The sequence below is a fragment of the Coturnix japonica genome, chromosome 2 (genome assembly GCF_054131305.1).
Source record: "Coturnix japonica strain WE chromosome 2, WE-NBRP24, whole genome shotgun sequence".
Lineage (NCBI taxonomy): Eukaryota > Metazoa > Chordata > Aves > Galliformes > Phasianidae > Coturnix > Coturnix japonica.
In genome coordinates, this window is record NC_140664.1 from 61,540,772 (window position 1) to 61,560,365 (window position 19,594).

Here is a 19,594-nt window from a genome sequence, read left to right on the forward strand (position 1 = left end):
TTTTCTTTGCCTCTTTCCTTACCTATAATGCTAGCCCCAGGAGTCCTGGGCCCTTGAGACCAGACGGAAAGCATGAAAGCCTGCAGGAGAGATGAAGTCATTTAGAGAACATTTAAGTCAGCTTAAGTAAGCAGGCACCCTTGTATCAAAGGAAGCCAACAGAATCTTGCATTGCATTATGAAGAGCATCAACAGTATAAGACAGGTGATCCCTCTAATCTACTCTGTACTGGTGAGGCCACACATGCAGTACTGCAGCCAGTTCCAGACCCCCCACAAGAAGATAGATGGACTTACTGGAGAAAGTCCGGCACAGGGCCACAAAGATCAAAAGGCCATCAAGAAGATCAAGAAACTGGAGTATCTCTCTTATAAAGAGGAGCTGAGAGAGCAGGGAGAGTTCAGCCTGGAGAAGGAGGCTAAAAGGGATATAAGAAATGCACATAAATACCTGAAGGGAAAGTGTAAAGATGGGAGTCAGATTTTCTTCAGGGGTGGCCAGAGCCAGGACAAGAAACAATGGGCACAAACAGGAGGTTTCTTCTGAATATGAAGAAGCACTTCTGTGTTGAGCAGGTGATGGAAAAGTGCCATAGGTTAGCCAGAGAGACTGTGAAGTTTCCTCCCTGGAGATCTCCAAAAGCCACTGGGACGCATGCTTGGGTAACCTGCTCCGAGTGACCCTGTTTTAGGGCACGGGTTGGAGCAAATGGATCCAAAGGGCCTAGCCAGCCTCAGCTACTCTGTGAAGATGATAGTAATAGTAATAGTCTCGTGCGGGTTGGAAGGGACCTTCGAGATCATCGAGTCCAACTCCCGGGATTCAAGCCTCTGTGCTGCAGAGCAGCACTTCTACCACTTGCGCCACAGGGGGGATTCGAACCCTGAGCCCTGGTGTTGCAAGGCGGCATTCCTACCACTGCGCCACTGGGGCACACATAGTAGACTGGAACATCTGAACATCTCACCCACAGGAGAGGGTAAGAGCTAAGACTTCAGCTTGGAAAAAGAGAAAACTCCAGGGCAGGGAAATAAATAAATAAATCTTACCAATGAATATACTTGATGGGAGGTAATGAGTGAGAGACACTTAGACCCTCCTCAGTAGCACCCACTGACAAGACAAGAGGCAATGGACAAAAATTCACATGACCTGCAGCATAACACAATAAAATATTCACTCTTTGCTGTGAGAACATCAAGCATTGGAACAGGTTGTCCAGAGAGGATGCAGTGCTTTCCATCTGTGGAAATACTCAAAAACCAGGGGGACATGGTTCTGGGGAATCCAATACAGCTGACCTCGTTAGAACAGGAGAATTGCACTACATATCTCAAAAGGTCCTTTCCATCTAGGCAATTCTGCATTTCTGTGAAACTGCCAAATACCTTTCCTTAGCCCTTTACTTAAGTCAACGTTTTTAATCGCTGAGAGGTACTCTGAAAGTAATACATCCTATTCTATTATCCTGGCCCAAAACATCAGAGGCGGACATTAGTAGTATACTACTTGTAGAATTTGAACCTTCCTGTAACAATGTGTTAAATGTTGTTGATGTGTGACAGATGGTAGCAGAGAGGCAGTCTGACAAAATGGTATCTGACACAGAAGTGTGTCTGAAGAAAAGGTATGTCACTGAAATCCTCCACTAAGAAAAAAAATCACACCCATTTACATTTATTGACACTTGCTAAACATTAATGGAGACCAAACAGTGCACATGAACGCAGTGAAACACTGGGTGGTGCATTTCAGCAGTAGCATCTGTGATGTGAAAGACAAATCACATTCTGGACAGCCATGCACATCTCATACCAGAAAATGATTCACAGCTCTATCAGTTCACCCATACAAATCAGCAGATTAAGACCAGGGAACTGCACACAGAGCTGAGGATCAGTTTCAATGTGTTGGAAATGATGGTGGCAACATTAGAATATCATTTCACCATGGAGTGGTGAAATGGGAATTCCCCACTGAAGAAAAGATTCAAGACAGAGCCCTCAACAGGTACAGTGATGTGCCCTGTCTTTTGGGATAGGAAAGGGATTCTTCCAAACAAACCATCAACTCTAAATCAACTCTAACTACTACACTGTGATGTTAACTAAGCTTAAAGCTCAAACTTCCAGAGTCAGGTCAATAAAGAAGACAGCCTTTTTCTTGCAATACAATAATACCAGGTCCCCTACCATTTTGAAGACTGTGAAGCACATTGCCAATCTTAGCTGGACTGTACTACCACAACCATTATATAATTCAGATCTAGCACCTTCTGACTTCCATCTGTTCAGGCAGGCTGATGAAAGATGGACTAGATGTGTATTTTCCTAGCAATTATGCCATCACAGCAGCTGTGAAATAGCAGGTCACCTCCACTGATGCAGATTTTCACAAGCACAGCACATAGGGCCTTGTTCATCACTGGTGAAAGTGCTCAGCTAATGGTGGTGACTGTGTAGAAAAATAGTGTTTTGTAGATGAGAATTTGCTCTCAGAGTTATTGTGCTCTTTGTACCTGGTAAAGTTTCCAAGGAAATAAACTGAACACATTAAGTTTCGAGTGATCTACAACCTATCAGCAAAACAAAAGTACTCAAAAGTTGTCATGTGCAATGAGTGGATAAATAGATTTACTAAATCAAAGGCCAACCTATAACAAATAAAGTGCAGCATGGGTATCAATTTATTCTTTCATTAACTATAGATGCAGCAACCAGAAAAAAAAAAAAAAGAAAAACACTCAGTAAATTCTGACTGCGAAATTACATGCATAAGAAAATATGAAGGACACTATGGTAACTCACCACAAAACAAACTAAAAATATATGTAAAGAAAGATTTAACAGGAGTTTCTCAGCAAGTGCTGAACATAATAGCCTTTCTGCTCTCATTGGTTTTTTTAAAGACAGTTACCATAAGAGCACGATAAATATTCTAAAAATCTGTTTGGTTCCCAAATGACAAACATCCAGGAATTGCCTGTTTGCAACTAATATTTTAAATTGGTCTTCAAATATTTGTAATTTTTTTTTGTTTTATTTGTACTTCAACCATAGACTTCTCATGCACAGGTCATTTAAGTATATTTTTTGTGTTAGGTCTTCAAATAAGTGATTTTTCAGAGTTCAACTGATTTCCATATGTGTACAGATTCTAACGTTCACATGCCTACTGCCTTTTCATTCCTCCTTCCATTTCTAAAACACCTAAAAAACTCCTCTTACATTTCAGCTATCGAGCAGTCTGCAGCGAAGTAATGGAGAACACCTATGAACATACAGCCCTTCCATGAACATACAGCTAGATAAGTCTGAAGAGAGAGGGGCAGTAAAGAACACTGAAATTACCAGACTGGAAATTTGCAACACATAAATTAGTACAGTAAAACTGTTCAGAAAAATATATATATATAAATCAATCTGTTCAAAGCAACACAGAAGGAATCCAGCCAGCGTAGACCCTTCGCAAGACTATCTGAACATGGCAGTGTGATAATGTCATTGCTGAACAACTTACAAAATACTGACATTGTTGCTGCCTCTCAGTTTTTCTATACACGTCTTTCAATTAAAATCAAACTTCTTTTCTCTTTCAGTTTATCTTGACCAACATCAAAATAATACATTCATATAATCACATGACTTTTATAACAAGGTAAGAGGAGTAAAGTAGATAACACAAATTACTGAAAGTGCAATACCTGTTATCGAACAGTACACTATGTGAGGAGCAATCTTTTTAATGTCTTCATAACCTAAGCCAATTTCAGCCAGTTTCCCAGGGATGTAGTTTTCCACGAAAACATCAGATACAGCTGCAAGCTTTAGAAAACAAAAGGATGTGTAAGATTTGTTAACAAGCTTCCAAAAGTTCAATATATTCCTCATGTAGCTTGAAGTACCACTAATCAAGATGGTTCCTGTCCTTCTGACAGAACAGAATTCAAACCTGAAGAGATTTTTTTGGTATGTTAGACTACATATGTCTGCAAACTACACATTAGAGATGCTGTGTATATAGAAAAGGAACTATAAGAATTCTAAATCTATTAGACAAAACAGTAATGTAATTGTATTAACAGAGTCACACTGATTTCCAAAATCTTGATTAAAATATACATAACAGTCACCCACTTTATACTCACACACAGCTTGAAACCAGCTGTAAACAGAAGCTATACATATATATATATATATATATACACACAGACATATAAACACACACGTATATATATATATATACACATATACATACACACACATACCTCTTTCTGTATGTGGGAGCAAAACATGGAGCCCAGAAATTTTTTTTAGGTTAAAATCTTAACCTAAATCTTAAGGTCATCTCAATTATAAAGTTCTGCAGCAGGATTTTCTGCCTCACATATGAATAAATAACCTAGTCCAAAACATACTGAGATTAAAAATTAACCTATGATCCTGATGGGATTTAAATTACATCTTTTTATTCTTAGAGAAGTTAAGCATGTAAATATTTGTACATATTTCAGTAGAATTAATATTAATTAAGAAATTCTGAAACAAGAGAACTACATTTGAAAATAAATATGTACTACTTGGCGGAGTTGTAGAGGTTAAGGTTCTTCTTCAGTTCAGTTGCTTGTTCCCGGAATTTAAATACTCCCTGACAAGAACATATTTGTACATACATCTATAAGCATGACCTAAAACTTTTCATTTCTTAATGTTATTTCAAGATGATCAGAGTCAAATTCTCTGGAACTACCATGCAGTTGTCTGATCAATATACACAGCACACTGGGCCAGCTTCCATAAATTACTGTCATCATATCTGCAGTCATAAGCATTTTTGTTCTAGCATGTAGCCTGTTTAGTTGAATTTAAGGCCAAAGAAACAGCCAAGCCAGCAAATATTTTACAGGAAAGACAGAAACTGATTCCCATTCAGACAAGAAGCCATGTAAATTATGAATGGCTTAATTAGATGCATGGATGAGATGCTAGTAACATTTACAGAAATGAACTTCAGCATACAGTAAAAGTGTATTTTTAAATGCATGTGGTAAATTATTTTCTAAGAGTCTGGGTCAAGGAACTCTAGGAGTGCCAGTTTTTGACAATTACAATAATATGAGCAAATCTCAAAATTCTAAACAACTATTTGTGGGTTTTTTGTGTTGTTATTGTTGTTTGTTTTGTTTTTAATTCATGCCCCTGTGAATGTGACAATACCATAACTTCATAGCAGTTACTTAAAAAGCCAGCATTTGTGACAGGAAGGTTCTCAAGAAGATCAAGGGTTCCGCAAGAGCTGAAGCTTTAGCTAGTAAAAACAGAAGCCCGGAGTGGTCTGTTGACTGTCCCAATCTTCTGTGCCAGACAGCTCACCCACTGCAAAGAAGTGGCAATGCACTGAGAGCAGGCTGTTGATCTTTAATGGTACATATTTATGTAAAATAGATCTGAGGGGTTTTATTTGCTCTCTTAATCCTTTATAGTCTATATATAATTACTTTTACATTTGGTAATATTACAGTTTTAGCAAAATTCATCTAAGAAATTAATTAGAACTTTTGAATTGCTTTCACTGGGTTTTATAACCTATCCAATACAGAGTGACAGCGTGGGCTAACTTGAGAGCTACTGTCCATCTCATACTGAAGAACCATCACCTCCAAACTGCCATGAGGAAAAGAGGACGACTTGCATTACTGTAACAATAAATAAATAAGTGCCATAACTCTGGATGTGGCAACACACATGGATGACTACAGTGCTAAGTGAAGATAAATGATTTAGGCCAAGATTAATAGCATATATATTATATGTATATATATGAGATGAGCGTAACATTTCAGACATCTTACAAATATTGTGTCAGCTTGGCCTCTGGTGCTCTCATGACACCTCGGAACAGGCTTTAACATATAAGCCAGCAGTGAACAGTATATCTCTTTCAGTGTTCACTGCACTGAGCATAGGTACCCAGGGTTCTGCCATTGGCATGAACTGTATTCAGACTCTATCCAAACCAACTGCTCAGAATTACAGAACGTCCTTAAAGCACAAAGGGACTTGCAGTCCTAAAATTCAACAAGGTTCCTAATCTTCGGTCAACTGAATTTGCACACTGAACTACATGTCCTGCAAGCCCATTGAGCACACCATTTGTACATTCACTACACTATCAACATGTAGAATACTACATGTTCTAGATAGGACACTGATGCACTCAATTGGTAAATGTCAGGACATCAGAAAAAAAAAAGCATAATAAACACTAAAGTAATCATTAATTTGAATATAAGCAACATGTAACAAAGATACTAACTTGACAAAGCAAACTATTGGTCCCTTCAGGATTTTTTATTTTTTTATTTTTTTTTTTAAAAAGCAAGTATTCCATAAAGAGGAATGTGTGTGCATATACACACAATTCAGTGAGAGTATGCAGGAGACATGATGACTGTCTCAACTACACTGACCAGGAGGAAAGGAAAAGTGCCATCAGCTCCCCAACCATTGGAATTTTCCCAAGTCCTTCATGAATAAACATAGAATTAAAAAGTTAAAACTAAATACTTGGGGAAAACATATCCCAAAGATTCTTAAATCAAGTTTCTGAATATTGCTGAGTAATACTCTAAAATGCAAGTTATATAGGTATAGATAGATAATATAGAGATATATATCAGAGCACAGTATCAGGACACGTATCATCACTGAAAATAAGTTTTGTTCAGTGAGACATTCAACTATTTGAAAAGCAGTTAACAGCGAGTTAAAAGCAATAGAAAGTAAAACAAGGCTACAAGCGATGCAGAATACAGAAACAGAATACAGACTAAAATATAATTTTATGGTAACTATGCTGTAAAATATTCACACAGTTATGAAAGAGTAGACCTTTGGACAAGAGTCTTATCAGCAATGTGCTAAATCTCCTGGATTGCTGATTAACAGGTTTTTCTGCATGCTTGGTACTACTAATTAAATTATTCTAACCAAGCTACTTTACTTAATAAAGAAAAATTATTAAAATTCATCACTTTTCTCTGTAGGACTTAGGCCTACACTTCATACTTATTTGTATCTGATGTCCCAAACTCAATGTTCTTCTTGCAAACAGAAACAATACTTTTTGTTATAGCAAACACATCGCTGCACAACATTCAGAATTCTGTATATCTATATATGTTACCAAAAGACAAGTGACAACAAAGTCTTTTATTATAGATAATATATTTTTTTAAAACAAAAACCAAGAATAAGAAAGTATATTATAGTTCCATTTGAGATCCAAAAATAAAATATAAAGACCTCTGCACTGAGCACTTCCAAAAGCTACCATTATGTGGTAAAAAACTGTGTAGGACTTACATTCAGGCAGTCCCGCCTCAAGTACAAAGGTTATAGTATTGCACATTCTTAAGTACTCAGCCATTTAATGGCACAAATCATGAAAAGGTTAGTTGTACATTTAAAAACTAAACCCAGCAGCGACCTTCCTGTACCAATATCAAGACAAGGAAAAGGGAACTTCTTAAACTCAAACAGTAGCAGTCATGCATAAGATGCAAATGCTACAGCCATCTTTCCTCCAGCTCATCCTCACTCATAAAACCAGCTATCCTAAGCTCTGTTCAACACATCCAGCCCACATTCACAGAACCAATGGTCTTTTGCTTCAAGTTTTACTTTCGTCCACCATTTATTACCCAAAAGGACAAGTAAGGTGACTGAACTTTTTTCCCTGGTTATCTGGAATGAATTATTTTTGTAGAACTCTTATTTAGAATTTGGCTATCCAAAAAATACATCTGTATTTTCCCAAATGGCTCTATCTGTTTCCAAAACCTTTAGAAGATAAACATACAGCTTCATAACAGAAATGAATGATTGTGTTCTGCAGAGAACACAGAGAGAGGGTAGTGGAGAGTCCATAAATTTTGGCTTATAAACTCCAAAGACTGTACAGAGCTGACAGTAAAAATAGAAGTTTCAAAAGCATAAGACAACTTAACCTCTTTGCATTTCATATAACATCTCTGGCAATAAATCTTAAAAGACAAATTCCACTTATTGCAGGACATATACAGACTTACTGTGAAAAGAAGAGTGACTGGAAACAATATTGAAGCAAACAGGAACAGAAGCCAGCTCACAGTTTTAGATATGTTGCTATTCTTATGGTCTTTAGCCCTGCTGTACTAGTTAGCAGGTCCTACACTCCTCAAAAAAAAAAATTTTTAAAAAGGATAGGAAAGCACAAGCTTTAAGAAGTGTGAAATATGGTATTTTTATTAGCTTAAAAATTACTAGAATAATCAAACTTCATTATTAGAAAAATCATTACCCTCATCCTAAACAAACATGGCATTTGACCTACAGGACAGCACTTCTGGTACAGCAATGAAAGCCATGAATATACTGTAGCACTCAAAAATACACAAATAGTGGAGCCCAGTTCTCCCACTGTAAACTCCTTTCTGATTTCAATGGCAGAAGTTTCTTGCTGGATTGATGAAGTTGTACAGAATGATCTAATACACCAACAGCTAAGCATTGGACTGTTAGACCTTTAGCTCACAATATTTCCTCTTAAGAGTTTTATGTTTGAGTAGATTTTATTATATCTAAAGTTGTTTTAAGTTATTCTGAACAGTGAACTTTTCTCAGTGCAAATCTGTAGAGATAATAAATGCCATGTCCCAGCCATAATTTAAACAGTGAATGGCATACATACCTATTTTTAATTATCACACCCCTAATACTTGAAATGTAGAGTTTATTCTTTCTTATACAGAAACAAAACAATACAAAATTGACATGATTTGCATTCCATTAAAACCTACCTCCCTGATCAACTTTGCTCCTCTTGAACTCTTCATATTGATAGCTATACTCTGGGGAAAAAAAGAAAAGTCACTTAAGAGAAAGCCTTTCTAGTGATTACTGAACTCTTCTAAACATAATCAGTAGTCAGTTTTTCACTTTTAAAAATAATTTTTTGTTGGTAAAACAAGCTTAACAGTCTCAAAGAACCAAACAAGCAACAGAGCAAGTGTGATGGATGTGCAACTGGGAGCTGCACTGTGGCCTGCTCACTGTATGTCTGTACAGCACTTACTACTGCAGATACACGTGGGGACACAAGAAACATTTGCTTCAATGGCAACAAGCCACTAGACAGCTCAGGCACATTGTGTAACTTCATCTTAACCCCAAAGATTCACAAGCTCTCTCTGCTAACCTAACTACAGCATGATGCCTGCTTTCCCGTAACTCTAGCTGCCAGTAAGGGCAGGTCAGCTCAGCTGATCCACACAAAATGAAATGTTCCTTAAAATACTAACAGTAACCATCACCCTTAAATTCAACAGGGTTAATTTTATACCAGAAACTGAAGAATGACAGGACCACTCTTGCATTAGGAATTTGCTTCAGCTTCAGAAACATACCAGAAATTCGCAGCCTTTTTTGTTCAAAATATTTAATTTATCTCATGAAATGTATTCACATCGACAATACAATTAAAGCCAGTGTAACTATTGCTCCATTAGGTACGCTTAGAATCAAATGAGTTTAAACTAAATTCTTATAATAAAAAATGTTATATCATGTTCACTTAAGGTTCTGTTGTTCGTTTTCCTTTAGTTTTTTTTGCCAACAATCACATAATGTACAAAGCTCTTTCCACGAAAAGCCAAGGGAAATAATTTGTAAGAGAAGTGCTATGTCTTTAACTGCTTTTACGACTGACAGACTAACCTTCAGTAAAGCACTTCACTTACCTTTTTATTTCTATTGACACTGAGAAAATAAACACTTTCTGTTCCAACAAAAGGTGGGCCCCAGGCTCTTGTATCATCACCAGTTCCTGTAAGAAATATCACCACATTTTTGCAGCTATTCAACATTACACAGACAACAAACAAACAAACAAAATTTAATCATCCTAGGTAATATTTAAGCCTCCTAAACTTCAACTAGCAGGCAATGGAAAAACAACCACTTTAGTATACATGTTTTAGTGCATTACTTCAGAAAACACCTAAGAGTGAACATGATTAAGCAAAACAAATTCTGCTTTTGTTACTGCTGTAATTATTATAATGCAGCTTCTTAATATAGCTTGCTTTGCTCCTTCTGTGACTATTTTCATCTTAAAATATACGCATAAACACACAGCCACACCTCAATGTACTTAACTCCTTTCCAACTTAAAGCACTGCTTGAGGTACAGCAGTATTTGTTTAGGCAATCTTGAAGAATTTAGCAGATGCTCCTACTCAGAGAGTACATAGTCAAAAAACCATTCCTGAAACACTACGGAAACAAGGTCAAGATATCAGGACAAATTATTAAGCCATGTGCTGCAGAACATCTCCAAAAAGAAGTACTTGCTACTGTCTTCTGTTCAGAAATTCTCTTGCCTTACATAAAGGCAAGATGGCATTAAAGCTGCTGCAGACACTAATGTAATTGAATCTTATGCATAATTTCTAATTTTAAACACTCCTTAAATGTCAAGAAGACTAGCAATCCATTTAAAATGAAAGTACAACTAAAACGGGAAAATTTGAAGCTGAGTTTAAATTAAGATATAATTACGATCCTAAGTGCTAGCAAGTATACACAATATTTCTCTTAAAGTTTATGTACTTGTTAACTTCAAGGGAGCAGAAACTTTCCTTAGAGAGGCAGCACAGAAGGCTAACACTAACAGAGCTGCATAACTAAGCTGAAGGTCCTTTGGTCCAATACAGTATAACCACACTCACATCATTATGCTTCACACTAGAATAACACCTAAAGTCCACAGCAGTTTAGGATCAACTGCAGCAGAAGCTATGCAAATGGAAGTTACATTCATCGATATTTATTTACATTGTTTAGTATCTCAAAGAACTATCTTGCTTCAAGCAGAAAGCTTGCAATCCACCTGCAATCACAAATCAAAACACTCCAAGAGCTAGAATGTAAACCTCAGAAAATCATCAGTTCATACTTAATCACCGACATTGCTACATTGCTCCATTCCTACTGCCTAGATGCCTGAAATCATTCCTCTCTCCATCTCACCTGATGGTATAAAATTGATGCCGCTTCTTACCTGCCACAGATGTGAACACATTTAAATCAGTGAGTGAGTAGTGATGATCCAGTGGTTGCTATGACAAAGCTTTGGATGGATACTCAATATTTTGGTACATGTTAAAAAACTTAGTATTTCCCATTGAAATAAAACACAGGAGACTTCTTATTACCTCAAACATGTGATTAATTAGCTTTGAAGAGAACTTGTGAAGACTATACCAAAACAAAAATAAAGAAATTTAAGCATGCAAACATAAATATGGAAGAAAAATCACAACAAGATGCACAGTTGCTGTGGCAGTTACGTGCCCGAAATGCAAAATGACAAACTGAAAGCCAAACACAGAGAGAAATTCTAAAAGAACTGAATGCCATGAAGCTCTTGCGTGGTTCTAAGAACTAAAGAATGTAGCTATTCCAATAGAATGACAATGATTTCTTCTTGTTGGGTTGGTGGTTGTTTTTGTCATGTTTTTTTTTTAATTTATTTGGTTTTTAATTTATTTTTTAAGCACTGCTGAACCCTCAACAGATCTCAGAAACAGCTTTTTATACAAAGGGTATATACCAAGTGGAAAAAGAAAATTATTGTGTTCAGCTAAAACACAAAAAAAATAATCTCTAAAATAAATTCTATTTATGAAGCTAACTACCAGAGTCCAATCAAACTCTGAAAAAGCAGCAGAAATCTGTTTCTGCACCTGAAAACAGAACTCCCAGTTTGTTAATACCAGAGATATTCAGAACTACAAGGAAAATTTTCATACATATTCAGAAGTTTCTTTTTTTCCAGTAAATTCCTATTTCCATCTATACAGAAGTATCACATCCGGGACTTCAAAGATATAACTCATTTAATGAAGAAAATAACTTTGCATGCTTCCAGAGAAAATTAAGAACTATTTTCTCAGAGAAACCTAAGAATCTGGGACTGTCCAGAAACATTAACATTAAAAAGGAAAATTTTGATATAGAGCATAAGGCAAATTGGCATACTATCAGTCACAACGCTTGCCATTCCCCACCATACCTGTGTAAAGTGACACAAAAGCAGAACAAACAACATATTTCAATGTTCACATAATCTTTCTTCCTCGTAATAATAAAATGAAAATTAAAAGCAGGGCTGCTGTTTCCAAAATTAAAGTTCTTGTCTTTTTACCAGTACTCTAATCTTGGGTAGTAAGATGTATTTCTGTTTAAAATTAGCTGAGAAGTTTGGGCTCAGAGAGAACTGAGTCACAGAACCTTAGCTCTCCAGTGGAAAAAAAAAAAAACAAACATCTTATCCCACTGTCCCCACTATAAGGGGAATCCATGTCTTATGGTGCATATTGCTTGTGTTTGATTCCATCAGAATACACAATTAAAAATAAAATAAATTCAAAATACTTTCTCTCTCCTATAAATCATGTTTTAAACTACACAGTTTAAAAAACAAACTTTTAGTCTCAATGCTTAAAAGAGAACCATAAAGAGAAGACCATAGCATAGCAAACTGCCCAGATTAACTCTTGTGGTAATTTTGCTTCCAGTCCTTTTACTAAAACAACATACTTATTTCAAAACATACCTACAGCATCTTTCTGTATGACAAAGGCACATATTTCCCTCTATGCAGAATTTCAGGCACAATTTTTCTAGCATACACTGACATATTTAAATGTACATTATTTAATTGAGGCAGGTTGTAAAACACATGGCTCTGTCCATTATGGTTGGTCTTCTACTCTATCTGCCCATCAGAGATACACAGCAGTCAGTAATGCTAGGATGCGACATTTACAAGAACCAAAAAATCACAAAGGTTGGAAGAGACCTCTGGAGATCAACCAGTCCAACACCCCTGCTAAGGCAAGGTCCCTGCAGCTGGTTGCATAGAAAAGCATCCAGGTGGGTTTTGACCATCCCCAGAGAAGGAGGTTGCGCAGCCTCTCTGGGCAGCCTGTTCTAAGTCATTTGCACCCTCAAAGTACAGAAGTTTTTCTCTCATGTTCAGATGGAATTTCCTGTGTTCCAGTTTGTACCTTTGGCACCTTGTTATCTTGCTCGACACAACTGAAAAGATCCTGACCCTAAACACTTAATTCCTGACCATTACAAATTTATAGACAGTGATGAGATTCCCAGTCAGTCTTCTTCAAGCTGAACAGACCTGGTGTCTCAGCCTTTCTGCATAAAGGCTCCTTAACCATCTGCTCCAGGCTCTTTAACCATCTGCTCCATCTTAACCATTCTGCTCCAGGCTCCTTAACCATCTATGCACCCCTTCAAGGAATCTCTCTAGAAGTCCTCTGTCTGTTCAGTGGCACACCTTTGCTTCATCTGCACTCCCATCTCAGATACCATTTGGTCTAACTGCCCCACTGCTGCCATCTGTCACACAGCAACAAAATGTAACAGAATATTGCCAGGAAGCTTCAGCCATATTGCCATACCACTAACACCCACTTTTTACAACAAGGGCCAACATAATAAAATAGTAGGCATTACTTCTAGAACACCCTCCAAAAAGTTTACAATATAGTTAATGCATATAGGCAACAAAATATTTTAATTTTTAATATTTGTTATTAAAATATAAAAAAGGGGAGCAACAAAACCATAAAACCAATGGGATATTTGAGCTTGTTTTTGCAAATCTAATATATCATCCTGGTTTGAAAGCAGTGGCTGTGAATCTCAGTGAGCTCTTAAAGAGTGTATGTTTGGTGGCCCTGCTAGGCAGGGGGGTTGGAACTACATGATCCTTGAGGTCCCTTCCAACCCGGGTAATTCTGAAAGAAAAAGAGATTTTTGATGAAATTTTACTCTTCCTGTACTTCACCCTTGAAAACAGTTGTTCCCAAATGTACGTAATGCCAAAAGACAATGACATGAATAAGATAACTGTGAAGTAAAGGATATTTCTCTTTGGTGAGACAGGGCTTACACAAGTCTGTTAAAGACAGCCAATTAGATTTTTGAGTTGAATGTCTGACTGCAACTCTAATATTTCACTCAAAAATGTGCAAATAATGTATTTATGTTAGCTGAAAATAGAGTCACAAACATATCAATAAATAGATAATTTTCAGGCAGCCTTGAAACCTATTCTCAGATTCCTTTATCAGAATGGAAAGCACAGCTGCATATTTTCTGCTATTCACAGGACTGTCTTCAGATGATGTACCAAAATTTGTGAAATTGTTTGCCATAATGTGAACTAGTACTGCACTGTCCTGTTTTCACCCCAAATAGAGCTAACAGCGCACTGATGTTTGGTCATTGCTGAGTTACAGTTGCACACCTGGAACAGGGTCAGATGAGTTAGCAGGGAAGAGCTGCTGCCATGATAGTGCAGGGCACAGGCTGGGCTGCACAGTGAGCAGCACTGGGCCACAGGTTGGACATGACTGGTATCAAGGATGAAATGTCACTAAGTATCAGTCATTGTATCATTTCTGGTAACATCTCAATAGCTACTAAATAACTGCAGACGTGAAATAATCCCAGCCAGCATGACATAAGGTAATACTAACTGAGCCTCCTACCCTCATGATTCGTTTTGGGGTGTTTTTCTGTTTGTTTGTTTTTAAGTATAAACTGCTATATCACTCCTTTTTATCCTGTTAGGAAGAACAAAGCAGAAATTTTAACTGAAATCTCCTAATATAATGAAGTCACCAACATAAAAAAAGAAAAAAAGAAAATAAGAAAATAAGAAAATGAAAAAGAGAAAAAGAGAAAAAGAGAAAAAGAGAAAAAGAGAAAAAGAGAAAAAGAGAAAAAGAGAAAAAGAGAAAAAGAGAAAAAGAGAAAAAGAGAAAAAGAGAAAAAAAGAAAAAAAGAAAAAAAGAAAAAAAGAAAAAAAGAAAAAAAGAAAAAAAGAAAAAAAGAAAAAAAGAAAAAAAGAAAAAAAGGAAAAAAGGAAAAAAGAAAAAAAGAAAAAAAGGAAAGAAAGAAACAGAAAACAAAACCACAATCATGGTACCATAAAGAAAAAAAAAAGAAAAAAAAAAACCAAAAAAACCTGGAAACTTCTAATTCTGTCTATTTGTCAAATTTTGGAGGCCATACTACACTTATAACTGTTTTTACCCTCTCACCACAAGTCAAGAAACACCTAAGCATTCCCATAACTATTTAAAACCTGAGCAAAGTGCAGACCATTGAAAAGAAATCAATTTAATTTTAGTGATGGAATAAGGCATGCTAGTAGTGATGATCCAGTACTGTTTTGTACATTAGTATCCAGAAAAACAAATGACCTGCCCTTACAGCTTCAATCTTATCTTTCCTAAATGTATATTTGTTCCTGTACAAAACACACATACTGGAGTATTAAACTTCAACCAAAGAGACCATAGACATGCAAGCACACTTAGTAATAACTACCACGCTATTAACAGAGTAATTGTGTCAACAGATTCCAGAGATTTGATAACTGTTTCTTCACACAACAACAATACAATCTGCTACAAAATGTTGTATCTCTTAGCCTAATACCATACTCATGGCACCACCAAAAACATACAGTCACCAAATAAACTTACTATCGGTCACCTTTGAAAATATTTAGACAACCGTATGTTCCCAATCCATAGTAAACATTCCATAACATTATCAGAATGTAAACTGCTGTTAAGAATATGAGGAAAATCATAAAATATGACAATTCCTAATACAAAAACAAATACACAAACAATCATTTGCAAAAAAGCCCACATGTAAAACAAAGGAGAACCTTACCTGGTCTTTCCACTTTGATAACTTCAGCCCCTAGATCTCCTAAATTCATTGTGGCAAAGGGCCCTGCAAGCACTCTGTAAAATTTAGAAAGATTTTCTTAGCTTTTTCCATACGGTATTTGCACCCAGACAGTGTTCCAAATCATAAACAAAACACAAACCTGGTTAAATCAAGAATTTTCACACCATCCAGTGGCTTTACATTACTAGCACCTGACAAGAAACAGAAAACTGTAAGTTACTCTTGATTATTTTATTTTTTTATTTTTTGCAAGATGTTTCTGATTGATTTTAACTCTCATCATCCTCTCTACCTGAATAGGGATAAATAAATAATAAATAATAAAACTGTATGTAGAGGATTATATTATATCAATAAAGCCCCTCAAAATCCCAAAATCTTATGGTTAATATTGCAAAACCTATTCCAAGCACCTCAGAATTCTACAGAACTCTTGAATACTTGAAGGTATTTAATACATACCTACCACTAACACACGTACAGCTTTCAAAGACGAACCTGATGAAAGATCTGATAAAAGCGCAGCAAACGTCAGAACTACAAACTAAAATTAACAGATAACAGACCAACTTTAAGTACAGAATCCACAGCAGCCAAGTGGTCTGACCCATGCACATGTACCATACCAAAAAGACTCTACGTTTCAAATACAGATTATGGAACTGAAGGCAGAGTGTGTGAACCAAAACTACACTTGTTCTGCCTTTCCATTTTTGATAGCAACTATGCATGCAAGATAACCGAGATAAAATCACCATCCCTTTCTCCTTCCCCTCCCCACACCATCCAGCCTGACCAGGCCTGAGAAACAGCCATCATTCCAGTCCAGAGGGGTCTGAGCTTCACAGTGTTTGGTTTTCTGATGCAATATGCAGATCAGGCAGAATGTTGAAAATCGGCTGATCTAGGAAGACCCATGTATATCGCATATTTCAAACCCTATAGGAAAATTCAAACTGCCACTTCTCTTCAACATCGCACAACTAAGTTAGAGCTCCAGCTCCTGAAAAAATACCTGTGCCAGTGCCAGGTAAACATTACAGATCCTCCATGCAACTTCACATGTATCCAGTTGGCTATACTTATGCAAACAAACGAGCATATGCTTATTGAGGAACAGTGTGCATTTCCTTCACTGTGACCTTACTGTCAGTTTAGGAGTTAACAAAGAGGGACCAGATTATTATGTGTGCCCACTAGTGTGCCCCGGTGGCGCAAGTGGTAGGAATGCTGCCTTGCAACACTGGAGTCCCTGGGTTCGAATCCCCCCCTGTGGCACAAGTGGTAGAAGTGCCGCTCTGCTACACAGAGGCTCGAATCCCGGGGGTTGGACTCGATGATCTCTAAGGTCCCTTCCAACCCGCACGAGACTATGATACTATACTGTTTCCATTTTCTCTTATATTTTTCCCTTTTAATTATTTCAGTAACTGTGACTGAAATTGAAACCCATTCTCCCAATTCTACCTTTATTCTGCTTGTACACAAACTATTCCCACCACATCTGAACTGACCCCAAACAGGACAGCCACGCTCCATTATAAGATAGCTCTGCTGGAGAATAAACAGATTCATTCACACTCAATACTGATCAGGACCCACAGTTCAACCCACCAGGCTGTTCCCAAAGCAAAAGCAGGGGTAGCCATGGGCAAGCCTATCGTAAGGTTATGAGTGAGCATCACTCCTCAGACATCAGATCCCAGCTTTCACTGGGCAGCCAATTTTAACCTCTCACATGCAGCACATTACAACCAAGCCCGTCCCAACCACGGTTTGCTCACGCCAGGGGTGCACTTGCTGAGGGAACACAACACAATGCTCCCTCAAACAGTAACGCAATCAGTGCAGTTATCAGGGTCTTTTTGTTGCTGTTTAATAAGAAAGAGAAGTGTGAAAGCCAATGGAAACTGACTCTGATGCAGCTTTTTTTCTTTTACAAAAGAAGGGAACTGTTTGAAGCTACAATTTTGAAGTCTTAAAGGTTAAATAATAATGATTTTTAAAAGACTATCAAAGCCCAGGTGTTCCCAGTAGCATTCTCCGATGCGACCCAGGGCAGCCCCGCACCGCGGCGCCCGGTACCAGCGCGGCAGGGCCGCCGAGCAGAGCCCAGCTCCGGCTGCGAGGTCGCACCCGCCACCGGCACAGCCGCGTAGCGCACCGCGGGTCGGCCGATGACAGAAGACGCGATAAGGGGGAGAGACTGAGCCGGGCGCGGCGCGGCTACCTGCCGGAGGAGCACCGCCACCCCGCGCCCCTCCGCAAGTCGAGGACGAGGCAGCGCTCAGTGCAGTACGACACAAGCTCCTCCACAGCCCGCGGCCGCAGCTCCTCCGCACCAGCTCGCTGCCCAGCATCCTCGTGAGCGGGGAAGGGGTAGCACAACTCGAAGCGGTACTCGAACGGCAGCCACTAAGTGACACAACGAACGTCGTGAAAAGGAGAGCGCTCCGCTACCCTGCACGGCGCCTGCGCGGCTCCCAACAGCCTCCCGATCTCGGGGAGGGAGGCGTTAAATTGGCCCCGACTTGGGGCGGTGCGTTGGGTTGTCGTCTCGTTGTGGTTCTCTGGGGTGGGCGGTTGGGTCTTGCGTAACTCTGCTTTCTTAGGTATCTTCCTGAAGGATTCAGGGGAGCTGTGTAAGCCTAGCGTGCCATGGCCCTGTTGAATGATTTGGGCTTCACAGGATGCCCATGGATGGCTTGAAGCATCTGGCTGTCGTGTTCCTTGCTTGTCATGCAGGCAGGCTGCAGTTCAGACAGGCTCCCTCTGGTCCTGTTCTTAGTAAAAGGGGGCCAAAAAGTGGCAACAAAGTCCAGTTTTATCTCCCATACCATGTGGGACACAGGTGGTTGGCCTATATAAATAGGGAAATGCACATTGCAATGGTAATTCTAGTTGTGGCTTAATTGGAACATAAAGCTCAGGATTTATACAGGATGACTTTATTTTTGGTCTCTACTAGGGCACCCTAGCTCTTAAGCACTTGTTTCTGGTTTAGTGTACAACTAGGTGCATATGATGCTGCCAAGATTAAATAAAACTAAAATATCCCCACAATAATCTACCATACTTATGAGTTAGGCAGTTGTACTGCATGCCATTAAATTATCTCACTAGCAGGAGGAGGATCCTTTAGCTCGGTTTCCCTGTGCTGAGGGTGCAATGTCAGTTGCATCATAAGCTGATCCTTCAGCTGCCTATGGATGAGTTAACTGGAAGGGTTAACTTTGCTGAATCTGTAAGTGATTCTGCCATGAGCTGACTACTGAATGTTTTTAGCTTGGGACAAAGAGGAGCTTGTTACATGAAAACCCACACAGCGATTTAGCATTTATTTATGGACAAAAGAAGAGCTGTGAGGTTAACATCCGTACCTCAGTGGTAGGATAACACTTGTGACTGCTTGAAGAAGAGCACTGCAAATACCCCAGTCTTAGACGTTTTCCTTCACAAAGATCTTGCATTCTGAGGAATAACACAGGGGAAAATCAACTGTGCTGTAATCCCTTTTTACTGAGCTGTTCAGGATTTAGACTCACAGTTGAGAACAAGAGTGCTGTAAATAACGTTATCTCGCCCAAAACGGGATTCTCCTTCAAGAGAGCACTTGGTCCTGGATTCTCGGAGACCATACGTAGGTCTCGCTGTCTGAGCTACCAAAGCGTTACCGGCAGTTCGAAGTCACCCTTCCGATAAAGCATCGTCCAACGCATCTTTACGTGAGTTCCTCGCTTCGCCTTCCCGGTCCGGA

The 19,594-nt window shown here is 38.4% G+C and overlaps 1 protein-coding gene across 14 annotated transcripts in view; it reads right to left on the minus strand.

The window, feature by feature from the left end:
* Window positions 1-19,569, minus strand: part of SUGCT (succinyl-CoA:glutarate-CoA transferase) — a 349,368-nt gene extending 329,799 nt beyond the window's left edge. For 13 of the 14 annotated variants that reach the window (XR_014942655.1, XR_014942654.1, XM_085537627.1 and 10 more), the window contains exons 1-6: window positions 18,068-19,155; window positions 15,977-16,028; window positions 15,817-15,890; window positions 9,780-9,865; window positions 8,841-8,891; window positions 3,705-3,825 (exon numbers count right to left, since the gene is read on the minus strand). Coding sequence is in view for 12 of the 14 variants with exons in the window: in XM_085537627.1 (XP_085393753.1) it covers window positions 3,705-3,825; window positions 8,841-8,891; window positions 9,780-9,865; window positions 15,817-15,890; window positions 15,977-16,028; window positions 18,068-18,197 (514 nt within the window). In the remaining 2 variants the exon portion in view is untranslated. Of the gene's footprint in view, window positions 1-3,704; window positions 3,826-8,840; window positions 8,892-9,779; window positions 9,866-15,816; window positions 15,891-15,976; window positions 16,029-18,067; window positions 19,156-19,217 lie in introns of those variants that run through there. The other variant, XM_085537628.1, reaches the window with a different exon arrangement.
* Between the last annotated feature and the right edge of the window lie 25 nt (window positions 19,570-19,594).